This window comes from Hippichthys cyanospilos, chromosome 20, assembly GCF_059441005.1.
Source record: "Hippichthys cyanospilos isolate Australia breed blue-spotted pipefish chromosome 20, RoL_Hcya_1.0, whole genome shotgun sequence".
Lineage (NCBI taxonomy): Eukaryota > Metazoa > Chordata > Actinopteri > Syngnathiformes > Syngnathidae > Hippichthys > Hippichthys cyanospilos.
The window spans coordinates 6,727,668-6,741,007 of record NC_142388.1 but is presented as its reverse complement, the minus strand read 5'-3'; the positions used below and the strand labels follow the sequence as shown (position 1 = coordinate 6,741,007).

Below are 13,340 nucleotides of genomic sequence, written 5' to 3'. Positions count from 1 at the left end.
TGTTTCTGTCTCTGTTCTCTTTGTTTAGTTTCGACTGTTGAAAAACTGCAAATTTCCCCAACAGCTCGTACAGCAAATGAATACGGTTGGTTTGACCGGATGCATGGTGTCATTTTAACTATGACATGTAACCATCTGTGTGACAAAGAGGCCACGCAGTCAAGAGAGCTGAGACCACATTTTAAAATATTGTGCCATTTTTATTTTTGTGTAAAAATCACACAGCTGCTAGTCGACTCTGCAGAGATACAGTACATCCATGCAGTTTAAACATCTAGGTTCCCACAGCCAAAGAAGAGAAGGAATTAAATAGAATATTATTCGCTGTTAGTCAGCAATTAATGCAAATGTACATACACATGTCGAAAAATGATGTGTCATACACAATGTACAACACAGAGCTGAGAGCAAATAGCATTCAAAATCCCACCAAAGATTTCGCTTCTGTCCAGATTGCCATTTGGGACGACTATTTGTCTGGCAAGCGCTGATCCGTCCCCTGATGGGTTGTTTTTTTTTTTTAAATGATATTCGTTCCAGGTGTGGCAACACTTTCACACATACAGACAACGTACGGACCCAGAAAAAAAAAAAAAAACATAAAAAAAACACCCACACACAAACAAAAAGGCGAGCCTTGATGCAACAAAGTGATCAGTCAGTCACCATGGAAACCTAAACTCCAGGCAGGGGGAGTTAAGAGTAAGGCCTTAGTCACAGCAAAAATAAAACATAAGATCCCATCAAAGAGGAGGCTATTAGGGGATGGCACCGACCTTACTTTTATCCAGGCGACCCCATGAGCGGTTTGGGTGACCTTTTCCTTCTTGTGTTACTTCTGACAAACTAGCAGTTTAGAAAAAAAAAAAAATAACAACAAAGGAGGCCATGAAAGAGGAGGAGGAGGTTTTAAGTTCAAAGTGCAGTTGGATCATTCAGATGGTGGCAACTGGTCTCTAGTCTTGCTAATAATATTTTTTAATACAGATTTAGGCTGAAAGTGCAAAACACTGATGCGGAATTGCTTCCCTCTTGGAGCAGTTACAGTAGATTGTGTTCTGGAACGTCCTAGATACAAAGTCACAGTTGCTACTTATTAGACGCTCAAACAGCTGTGGAAATGTATCGCCCGAACTTGCATAGTGCCGACGTTAGCCGGCCATTGATTGGAAATATCAACTTTGGACCTGCGCCGAAAAGGAAATGATGGGAAAAGTCGTCATCCCCGAGTCCTTCATACATGCCACCTCTTGTCGCTGGAATTCACTTCAATGCTGCCTTTACGTAAAAGGAGACTGGAATATTGAGCTGCGATCAAAAGGGGCTTGAGTGAGAGAGAGAGAGAGAGAGAGAGAGAAAAAAAATGTTGATCCCAAAATGATGAAAAATATACCAAATAGGTGAGACAGCAGTGATAGTTCAGTCATTTGGCATAAATTGGAACCCATTCAAACAAACGCGCACAAACTCTCCTTTCCCAGATGCCACGCCAAACAAGTCAAAGAAATGTAGCTTTTCAATGACTCCTTAATGGCAGCTAACATTTGTGAGGTTCAACTGATTGTGATCGTAGTCGGTTTGAAAATATTGAATACCTCTTTTCAATATTTTGTCTTTACGCGAGTTTGGTGCAGAACTCCCTTGAAAGATTTGGCTAAAGAACTCGTGAAACTGTAGATTGATGTGTTGACAACACTGCTACACAAAAACACACATCCCAATCGCGCGCACATTCATTCGCCAGCAGTTATCTTGTCAGACAGAACTTGTAGCTGCAGGCAAATGTCCAACACTGCTTCCCCACTAAGCTGTCGGCCATGGATTCATCTCTCTTTAGAGATAATTGAAAAGTGCCACATCAATGAATATGTCTCTCTATGTGGCCCTCGTGGTCACGCTGTCCCGCCTTGCTCCGCTGTACACTTGATAACCAAGTGCGGACTTAAACGAGGTGCACGCTGCAGATGGGAGGGAGGAAGAGGTAAGTAAGGGGCGGGGGGGGGCCGGCATCCCACCGAGGGCGTGGCCGTGCTTTGGAGAAACTACAACTACCCCGATGGTGTTGGTTAAAGATGGGAAAAAGGTCTGAGCTGCTCCAGTTGCACTTCCAAAGATATCCTCTCTTCAAGCAGGTCCTGGGAGAAATGACAGGGTAACACAGACTTGAATTTGACTTCAAACGAGAACAATTCATGGCGTTTCATGGTATCGCCAGAAATTTTATTCTTATGGTAACGCAGAAATAATATGTCAATTACTTAGTAATTGATTGCTTAAGTACTTTAGTACTTAGATTGCTGTAGTGCCTAAAATAATTTGAATACTTAAATCATTTAGTACAAGCTATTTTCAGACCCACAATTAGCCAAATATTTGAAAAAATATATCTGCTACTGAATGTATGTAGTCTATTGCTTTAGTTTTTCAGAGCCTATACAATTGCTACAGTACTTAAATGCACAAAGTAATATATTTATTAGTATTTACTTAAGGACTTACCTTAGTATTTAATTACCTAAGGTAATCAATTACTTTAGTACTAGCCATTTTAAAATATTTTTTTAGATAAACTCTTGAAGAACTGAGTCAATACTATGTATCTGCTATCTAACAGGAGCACATTTAATTGTTCAACCTGTCGCAATACATCGCTGCAACAGGCAATGACGATCCATTTATTTGCAGAAAAATAGTAATTATCGAACCAATTAAATAAAATCATACAATCTCCCACAGCACACACACACAACCCCTTGTTAAATTAATGCGCTGTGGCAGTGTGGATTGGAATCATAGGCTTAGTTTGGGTGTCATGTGCTATTTAGTTCTATTCATATTCTACATTAAATTATGAAATTAATTCACTAAATACAAAACTGTGTGTTCTTGTATGTGTGTGAGATATACCTTCAGTTGTTGTTGCAGTTCACTATTTAGTCTTGCCAACACCGTGTTTGTTTCCTTGTTTCTTCTGATTGATGCTTGTATTGCCTTTTTGTCCTTACCTACTGACCTGTCAACGAATCACACAGAAAAATGCATTCTTGATATAACTGGTGACCAAGATACAGCTTACCACTAATGTACTACAGGAAAACTTTTCAAACCTAGGGATTGAGGGCTGAGGAGCCAAGGCAGCAGCTATGATGTTCGATTTTTGTGGGCCGTGCTGCTCGTCCTCAGGCCGAAGCTCATCCTCAGATTTCAACCTGCGACGAATAGGCTTAGGAGGAGGAGCTAAAGGGCCAGATGAACCCTTAGTCTGGAAGGACAAAGGCAAAAAAAAAAAAAAAAAGGAAAAGATGAGGTTTTGTCTTTGGCAATAAACCATAAGTGTAGTTTTGTATAATTTAACATTGCTTCTTTGTGTAATTACTGTAAAATGCAGTATAATTATGCTGGATGTAAGATGTCATAAGAAAAGATGGTGGTGAATTACAGAGTTAACAGTGGTGGTAGATCTTTCATCAGCCTGGCCGTCACTCTTGACTGTTCTCAAGGGGCCGGCTCCTTCTGTTGACTTGTCGCCCTGCGGTAACACACACATAAAAATGTTCTGGTCACACAAAATAAACAGATTATGGACAAATGACTTTTTAATTGGATGTATAAACGTTTTCTGTAGTACCTGCCCAACCAAGTATGAAGTCAAGCAATCAGCATAATTCTGAAAATGTGTTCTGTGAGCATATCAGTGGTAGTTTATAGGTTTTATGTGTTAAGAATTTGACTCATCATGCCAGTCACACATTGATATTGCCATACTTGACCTGTGGTGAGCAAATATGGGGGAATACATACAAAACAGTGTAAGCTGTGTTTAAATGTGTTGTATGTATACATTTTCTTCACAAACTGACCTATGTATCCACTATATGTGACATTTTGGTGCACTGCTTCAATAAAGTTTGGGAAACACTAATCACAGTACATGTTAAAACTGTTTTAATTTGTGATTAAAATACCCAATGTTGTCTTAACACTTCCTTATCTCATTCACTGCCATTGTCGGCAATAGACTTCAAAAAACAATTTTTACTAGACAGCTTTAAAAGACAAGCAGTAAATGAGTTACATCAGTTGAACAAGCGCATACACACCTGTCCAGGATCACTGTGCTTGTCGACCTCTGGCAAGCTGGATGGTTGCTCAGATGCAGCAAAGGCCTGAAAATGACTGAAGTCTGCAAAATTTGGTTGCTGTGGGATCTGCTGAGGCGACGTAGCGGTGAGCGCACCCCCCGCTCCTGCCGCGCCCTCGGCCTCGGTGCGTTGTCCCGCGTGCGGTACTGATGACTTTGGAGAGGAGATAAGCAAAGAGTGAGTGTGCTTCTGGATAAGCCCAAATGTTGCTTTTTTCCGTCTAACCTGTGTAGGAAGGGGTCGAGGCGGTACTGCGGGAGGGAAAGCTATGGTAGCGGGTTGCTGCTGTCCCGTGGCTGAGGTGGCCGCAAAGTTGCGATTCATGTCCAACGATGAAGAGCGGGAGTGTGATGCGTGAGGGCGAGGTGGAGGAGGTGGGGGAGCCACCACTTTTAAAGCTTCTGGAGATGCACCCGACTGGGACCTGGACACAGACGAAAATATTTACTTTTATGACCTTGCTAGTGCAAAGGCATATTGTAGATAAGTGAAATACACTACCCATTTTCCATATAGAGCTGTTATTAAAAAGACCCACTAGATTTTTTTTCTGAACTTTGTATACAATTTTGATTGGTTCAGTTCAAAGTGTAGATAAGACCACACTTTGAAGTATAATCCATCACCTTTGTCTTGCAACTGGCTCCTGGTCAGAGGTGAAGGAGTCAGAACTGCTGTAACCATCACCTGCATGAAAGGAAAATTTAAAAAAGAAAAAAAAAACATGGTCACCAATACTAACAACATAAATGTGACATTTTGGGCTGCCAAAGTTGCCTGTTCTATTATTTATTTATTTTTTCTTTGATTAGGAAACACTAAACCTCAGTGGAAGAAGATTAGGACCAGTAAAGTGGAGAAACTAAAAGTTGGCATTGTCTCACTTATCTCTTCCAGACTTTATTATTCTCACTTTGCAGTTAGAATTCAGAGACTGAAGCCATAATACTCAGTTTGTTCCTAGGATTCAATAAATAGAATAAAGTGAGAATTATGAGAATAAAGTCAGAAATCTGAAGATAAATGTGACCAGCAACCTTTTTTATCCTCCACTGGTCCTCATTATCTTCCATAACTTGCAATCCTAACAGAAGGGAGACAGTTGTATCCCATTTCAACATGCCACACATTTGATTGTTTTGTGTTCAATTTCAAGATTCTATCATACAATGTCAAAGTGTCCCACCGGCTATATACTGACCTGTGGCATTTGCCGGTACAAACTTCATGGTGGCGGGTAGTTTGACTTCTTCAGACACTTCTGGTGGTTTGGCCAGTAGTGGACTAGTAGGATGGTTGTGATCTAAACAGGTGGAATTATGGGGTGGAGGCAAACAAATTAAGTTTAATTAAGGTTACTTCAATTCAATTGAGATATCTTCTGAGGTCATTGGTTACACGCTTCTCATTGCAAACTCATTTTAAAACACAACCTCCACGGATCTATGTCTATCTGAACTGACTCAATGTGCTATCAAGACTGGACAAAGATAATAACAATGTCGCATCTTCCCATTAGTTAAATTGATACTGCGATTTATCTTGTACAATTGTAAAGCAGCAGGCACTCTCAAAATACTCTCACCGCTGCCAGTCCTCTTCAGCTCCATCTCCTGCATGTGGATCTTACTGGGGGTCATCCGGATGGGAACGGGGTGGACAATGGCTGTGTCCTATAAAGCAGACAAAAGTGGGGCAAATTTATTATAGAAGAGCTTTGCTTGTTACGTTCTCATCATTCCATCAGTTAAGGAGAGACTATGTTTTTGTGTCTTTGTTATTGGGTTTATGCAACACTTGTAAGGCACCTTATGCAAATCTAGATTTTTATACTGAAAAAAAAATCATTCAATTATGAATGATGGTGTCCAGTTCTTGCAGATCTAAAAATCTGTGCTCAACATTTTTTAACCTGACTTCAAACATCAAAGTTGAACAAAAATGGATAGTTTTTTTCTCACCAGATTATCCGATCTTTTTTATGTCTCTCAGACAAAAAACTCTCAGTAAAAAGTATGCAAATAATAATCTCTAAGGCATGTCAAAAGAGCTGAGGAAGAGACCCAATAAAAGCTAATATAAAAACGCAGATAGATTTGAAAGAAAATCATGCCCAAATAGTGAAAGAGAGAAGAACAAACAGAATTGGTAATTCAGATCATTTCAGAATGGGTTAATGTCTGTCCATTAATGGTGAAATCATGCATGCTAAGTGATCGACTTACAGGGTCAGCTGGTGCAATGTTAGAGTCAAATTGGGTCAGAGTTTGTGAGCTGGAGGAGCGCTCGCTAAATGTCTCCCATTGCTGCAAGGAGACAGACGGACAGTGAGAAGATGAAAAACAAGTCAGCAAGACAGCCAGTGCAGTGACATCACACGTTCATATCATCAGTCTGAGGCACTGGTGGGTCATCATCAGCCATCCAGAGATGAAGTGAGATCATCAGCAGGCAAAGCGACTACATTATCTGGTGACATCACTGAATTTGGGGTCTCACAAAAGTAAAATTGGTGATATTTGACATTCAGTCTCAATTAAAATTGTTAAAGCAAACCTTAGCAAGCTAGACAAATGTGACAAACTCTGGCTAAAAGGTCCACATAAAGCCAAATAAAGTTTTATATTGACGACAAAAACAGATCAGGCAGTCAAAAACAGTGATATTGAAATTTCTCCTAAAACACTTCTGAAGGTGTCTATTTTCATTTTCCAGCAGCCAAAAAATTTGACATTGTTGTTTAAGTATATGAAAATAAGGAATAAACAAATATTGTATATCAACAAATGCATGTTTTTAGTCTTACTTGTAGCTAGCGCATCTCAAGGAACCTACCTGGACTTTCTCACCGCTAATGTTTAATGATTTACAAAACTGCAAATACCAACTAACAAAAGTTGAAAACAAACCATAATGTGACGCTCCAGCATAAAAAAAATCAAACGGAAGATTGACGTACATGCTGCTGTGACGACAATGTTGTCGTCAAGGAATCCGATGAATGTTAGTAATCAATCCAATCAAGCATCCATTAATCAAACCGCTTATCCGATTATATAGATAATAGTCAATTTAAGGATGCGCAGGAACACATGCACACACACAATAGCAATAATGAAATAAGCAAACTTTTGCAACTAATATCACAGGAGACGAAACGTAAACTTAATGAGATCATTTAAGCTGTTTTGGTGTTGAGACCCAAAATCACAATTTTTGCCTTTTTATCTGTTAAGAGATCAACCTTTCTCAGCTTTTAAAAGATTAAAATCTCAACTGATTTCCTACCATGCTATTGGAACTTACTTTTGAGAGGTCGATACTTTTTTCCCGTTATCAGTTGCCACAGCTCTTATACGCCAAAATTCTAAACGGATTTATCTCAAACATAAAGATTTCAACCTTGAAACATTCAAACACATTTAGCTGTCACATCAAATGTTGAGGTTAATTTAAAGGAGATTAATTGTAGAATTAGAATAAATGAATTATCCCAAATGTCATTCTTTTACCCATGAGGATCCTTTTGCCAGAGCCAGTCACAAATTAAAAAATGTAATGTACTTGTGAGAGTAATAATGTGTGTTATGTGAGTGTGCGGAAACCTCATTGCTCTGGTTCATCTCTGGCCAAGCCTGGTTGAGCGAGGGCATGGAGGGCGATTTATTGGGTGTCACTTCAGCAGGGGAGGCCGAGAACCCGACATCAGCTGCTGGCTCTGGGACTTCTGCGAATCATAAACATATATATACAAAAAATATATATATTTTTTTTTTTTAATTGAACAAACGTCAGGATTCCATCACTTGAGTTAAATAAAAGAGAAAAAACATATTTAGAACTATACAACGAGCATTTGTGTTTTTCTATTAATTTACCCGTTTTTCATGACTTGTCATAACTAAGATCACAGGCGAAGCCTTCACATCAGTCTGTTCTGACATTTGCATTTGAAACAATTTTGATGTTGACTGCATATAAAATGTGAATACAACTGAATTGATAGCACACTTATACGTTAATGCACAGCACAAAGTAAATGTCCTTGATATACTGAGGTTCAGCATCAGGAGATGAAATTAGAGAACAGATAAAATGGTGTGAAGCTTCCAACCTGCTGAGTCATCCAGGTCAATCAGCTTTGGCATTAAGCTCTCAGGCAGCTTCTCGGGGAGGTCGTAGCCATTCTTCCTGGCTACCACCAAGTGAAATGCAGCACAGAATTCATCCAAGGTTAGTGCACCATCTTTGTCGAAGTCTGAAAGCTCCCTAAAGACACACACCAATGCCATGTGGTAAATATTTTCTTCTAGTGAAGAAAAAAAGTAAATCTAAATTGTGCCATTCCACATGATTAAGTTTGCCCGATGGACATAAAAATCCATCTGTCATCGAAGCTACCATTACTCAGTCAGGAATAAAGAGAATATTTGATGGCCTACTAATAGTGAAAAGCTGCTGACTCACCAAATATGTGACAACTCTAAAATGGGCAATTTTGACTTGGTGAAGAACTCTTTTGCAGCTGAACCTGTGAAGTACAGAAAGAGACGGGAAATGGCTCAGTCAGCACCATTTTTACTTAAAGTTTTGTATGTTTTCTTTTTTGATACCTGGGATGAAACCAGTAAGGTCTGGTTGAATGGTTTTGAACTGGTTGATATAATACTGTCTCTGTTCATCCGTAATCTTCCAGGGATCGTCATAGCCGCTGGACTGTCGTTGAATTTCATTGGTCGACGCTGTTGCTGCTGAGGCCATCGTTGTTCGTGTCGTTGTGCTTTCCTAAAGAAGGGATCATGTGACATGGATTTGTTACTCAAATTAGACTTATAATAATGTTTTCTTACCTGTACGGATGAGGGGTGCGCGCCGGGGACTGTGCTTGCTGGCGGCGTGTCAGCTGTGAAACTGACCCAACTTTCCTGACCTGGAAGAGGGGGCGAGTGTGATGACCACAATCCATCACCAGCCATAGAAGCTGAAAAACAGAAAGAGATCATCAAAATTGTAAAAAAAATACATCGTCAACAATAAAGCGAGCCCCGAGCGGCCGTTAGTAGAATACAGTGGTTTGCTAAATTGTGTTACTGTGACTACTTTTCAAAACTTTGTATTTTGTTATTGGTGACAAAATGTTCTCTTTGAATGGCTGGAAATAAAAGGTACTTGGGTGAAATGATTCACAAATGGCAAATAATTGAAAGAAGGATGAGAACCACTGCCATACATTAAATAGTTTTTCTCATAAACGAAGTAATCATGTTTAAATTACCAGTTTGTTGTTCCCGGAACTGCGTCCACACGACTCCGGTCGGCGCCACCACCGGTTGTCTGTCTGTGTTTCCGCCACTGAGCTGCCGTTTGTGTTTCCTCCAAGAAGGTGGGGAGGTGGGTGGGGACTGATGAGGGGAGACCACAGGCGAAGTTGGTTCTGCCTGCTGAGAGACAGAAGCCATTTTAAAACAAGACATTTTCATGAAAAAAAAAAAAAAAATATATATATATATATATATATATTTTTTTTTTTTTTGACTGCCAAATCTACACACCTGTGTTTCTATGCTAGGCGCTGTGGACTGAACTGCCTCGTGGACAGGATGGGCACTAGCTGAGGAGGGGACTTTCTTGTTTTGGTGACCCCTGCCTGGTGGTCTTGGTATTAACGCGGTGGCAGAGGCGGGGTACAACCCTTGACTGTCCGGGTCCTGGTAAAGCGCCACATGTCTCGCCTCCGCTTCATTCTTCCCCACCACAAATCTGGGCAGTGGCAGGTCCTTGACTGCAAACACAGTAATTAATTTTGAATAATGTCCAACAATGGAGCATTAAGATGGTTTTACCATGGGAAAGTATAGTGTCTAGGTTTCCTTATTACGTTTTTGAAATGATTCCTGGATAGTCATGTCGCAACATTTCCAGCCAAGTGCTGGCTTATTTTTTCCATCCAGCTTTTTACATCAGACACATGCTGGTCATTTAGGGCTAATGACTGCTTCAACTGCCTGTCTGAATAATGTTATTCCCTTTTGGAGAGGAATACACATACAGTGGTGCCTTCACTTCAAAGTAGCTCAACTCAGCTTATTTTTTCCATCTAAAGTTGCAAAGAGCACTAAAATACAGTGAAATTCACAGCAATCAACGAACAGATAGTAGAGAACTAAAAGATTTGACTTTAAGTACTGCTTTAGAGCTCAGTTCCAAGGACTCACCTGAGTTGAGGCTTTCCACTCGAAGAGGCAGACCCGACTGGGCGATGGCAATGAGCTTTAGGGCGATGTAGAACTGGCTTCGCCCAAAATGACCCAGCCGAGTGGCTCCACACAACTCTGTGATCTGGACATATGCAAACAAGATGAGAGAACAGCACCGAACATAATTGATGCAACATCATAAATTACCAGACACACAGAAAACAAGTGAGCACAGATGAGATGTTTTGTTTCATCAACTAAACTTAAAGTACAAATTGCAGACACTAAATACCCAAGTAAAGATCTCTCACATTAGGTACACTGCACAATACAATTATGATCCAAACTGCGACAAAAACAGTGGACCTCACAAAGAGTCAATCGAGTGCACATCCAAACTCAAATAATCTGGCCAACAAATAGAATTTCATAAAAAAAAGACTCCCCAAATGTTCGACCTTCCACAGTTTACTTTTTCTTGTGTGTACAAGCACTACAAGTCATTTGACTCAGTCTGGTCAAACAACACTGGCTCTGTCTCTCACAAGCCAGCAGTGTTCGGTGTACATTTGAAAGAAAAGGACTACAATGCTGCTTCCTTTTTTTTCCCACCACACATCTCCCCTCTTTGACCCTAAAAAGGATGCTGAGTCACCGCCAAGGGGTGGGAAGTCATGAGAATTAACTGCTTTAACACACACGCATGTGTGATGTGACCACCATTTAAGGGGGAAGAGATATTTTTAATTGACGCAATGTGTAATTAGCAACTGGTAATGATGATGCCACATGTTGCCTGTTTTATTGAGCGGGGGGGGGGGGGGGGGGGGGGGGGGGTTGTAGTGGCAGCAGTTGCCTGGAGAAAAAAAATCTTTCACAGGGGAAGTAAAATTAAAGATAATAAACTGACAAGGGCACTGACTACTAGCAATCATTTGTGGAAAAAACTATTAATCGATTCAAATTTGAAAGTAGCTTTTTGCCTGACAGTGGCAATATGTAGTTATGTAATATTATAATATAAATCATTTACAACTTGTGATTACTTAAATATTGATGAATAAATGTCACAAGACGTTGTTAGCTGTGACACGAAAGCAGGGGACTGTACAAGGTTTAGTCAACATAGTAATTCCATAGGTTTCCAAGGTACACATTTGAGTTTATATATGCTTAGATTGTTTTGTTGGCATTCCTCAAATGCACCTAGTGCATTGTCAAAAGTAGAATAGAAATAAATTATTTTGCATTTCTCTCGCATAACAACACGGCAGTATTCTGTAACCTCTATCTCCAATCGCTATCGTTAAGTGACATTAATAACTTCAAAATTGGATTTTGCAGTTTGCTGTCACCTGAAAATAGCATTGTGTTCAGGTAACGAGACGACCAATACCGGCTCATTTGTTTACTGGGTTTGGTCATGTGACGTTCACAAGTTGAGCTGAGATTGGTCATTACCTGAGCTTTGAGCACGTGATGTGATTTGCACTCACAACAAATGGAAAGACGTGTTTTTTTAAGTTAATGATACTTACAACATAATTTTAATTATAGAGAAAAAATGGTTTACTGCTGAAAATGGAATAAACTATTGTTTTCCCTTACTATGAAACGTTTGTTTGTGGAAAAGGGAGTACAGGAAAGAGGGGGGAAAGTTTTGATACAATTGGAGAACAAAAACAGGAGTACTAATAAGTTCGTGTAAGTACATGATATGCATTTGTGCCACTCCGTTACAAAGTGAAAATGTGCACCATGGCGCATGTTTTGGAGCTCGGCTGAGCAGAGAAGCTAACGTTAGCAAGAAGAAGGTGTGTCTCGTACAGCGCAGTGCTGCTAACTCTGACGGCTAACCTTAGCTTTCCCTGACAGCTCAAGCGCTCAAGTTTACCGATCATGCAAAATAGTGCTTTGCGTGCACGTTTACGAGTGGAGAGAACAAGTATTAAAACACGCGGACTTTTACATTAATATCTTACCTGTATGACAACTTCGCTGGGGAGCTGGGCCGCCCGGAAAAGGTCAAGAACTCTCCCGTAGGAAGCCACTTTTTTAGTGTTGTCCGTGTCGCAGTAAACGAACAAATCCGAGTAATATTTCTGCTCGACATCACTCAGCGTTAGACTTTCCATCGTACAGCAAATGCCACTTTAAAAGCAGTCTAACGGGCTGTCGACTAGCCCCCGAGCCAGCAGCTGGGGCAGGATCCGAAAATGGGCGATACTTCAGGATCGCAACTTAGCTAGCTTTGGAGCTAGCGTTAAAGATTAGCACTAATTATGTTCTCAAGTCGCAATGACAAACTGGCAACCCGCGACGCTCCTCTTTCTATTGTCGCTAAAAAAAATAGTTGTCGCTCACGATATACGATCACCATTTAACGAGGAGCGGCGAATGCTTTAATACAGTTATTCACTTAGTTAACTTGTTGGGCCAGCCAAGCAAGGGAGCCAACAGCTGGCTAGCGGCTACGTTCAATCTAACTCAGCGGCACTAGTAACGGCGAGCTAAGCAGCCGAGTCGATTCAAAGTATCTCACGTCAAAAGACGCCGTCTTTCGTCCGCTACAAGGAAGGGGTTCGTGCGTTTAGTTTCGTCAAGAGTTCTAATCCTCAACGGGCCCGCTCGAAATAAAGTTTCGGGTTCTTTGGGTTCCTTCCTCCAGTGACCATAGCCGCCATTCCTACTAGCGCTGTCAATTCACTCTGTTGAATCAGCACTTCCGGTTTAGTCATTTGAAAATAAAACGGGCACTTAAAGAATGAAAGTCATATTAATCGTGTTCAGCCATTTTCAGCAGTAATGTTAATATTTGGTCGTTGCTTGATTTGATAGCTAAATTATTTTCAATTTATAACGAATACATTACTTGCTTCGTCTGACACATGTGCTGAAGGCTGTGGAAGTTTCTAATCACAGCTCACCTGTTTTGTGGGTTTGATCATGTGATTTTCGTAACCTGAGCCAATGGTTGATTGATACCTGAGCACATGTGATG

The 13,340-nt window shown here is 40.4% G+C and overlaps 1 protein-coding gene across 3 annotated transcripts; it reads right to left on the bottom strand.

Moving 5' to 3' along the window:
• Positions 1–179: 179 nt before the first annotated feature.
• reps1 (RALBP1 associated Eps domain containing 1) lies at positions 180–13,151 on the bottom strand. 3 transcript variants are annotated; one of them, XM_088403935.1, is made up of 19 exons: positions 12,322–13,151; positions 10,358–10,481; positions 9,695–9,924; positions 9,418–9,580; positions 8,993–9,123; positions 8,756–8,927; positions 8,610–8,673; positions 8,257–8,411; positions 7,748–7,869; positions 6,368–6,448; positions 5,728–5,815; positions 5,344–5,445; positions 4,769–4,829; positions 4,368–4,566; positions 4,101–4,295; positions 3,440–3,529; positions 3,108–3,262; positions 2,908–3,013; positions 180–2,135 (listed from the first exon to the last, which is right to left on the bottom strand). In XM_088403935.1, the coding sequence occupies exons 1-19, from the start codon at positions 12,472–12,474 to the stop codon at positions 2,067–2,069; spliced, it is 2,460 nt and encodes an 819-aa protein (XP_088260061.1). In that variant the 5' UTR covers positions 12,475–13,151; the 3' UTR covers positions 180–2,066. The 3 variants fall into 3 exon arrangements, with proteins under 3 accessions (XP_088260061.1, XP_088260060.1, XP_088260062.1); XM_088403934.1 differs by having other exon boundaries at positions 9,418–9,583; positions 12,322–13,150; XM_088403936.1 differs by lacking the exon at positions 6,368–6,448 and having other exon boundaries at positions 9,418–9,583.
• Positions 13,152–13,340: the final 189 nt, after the last annotated feature.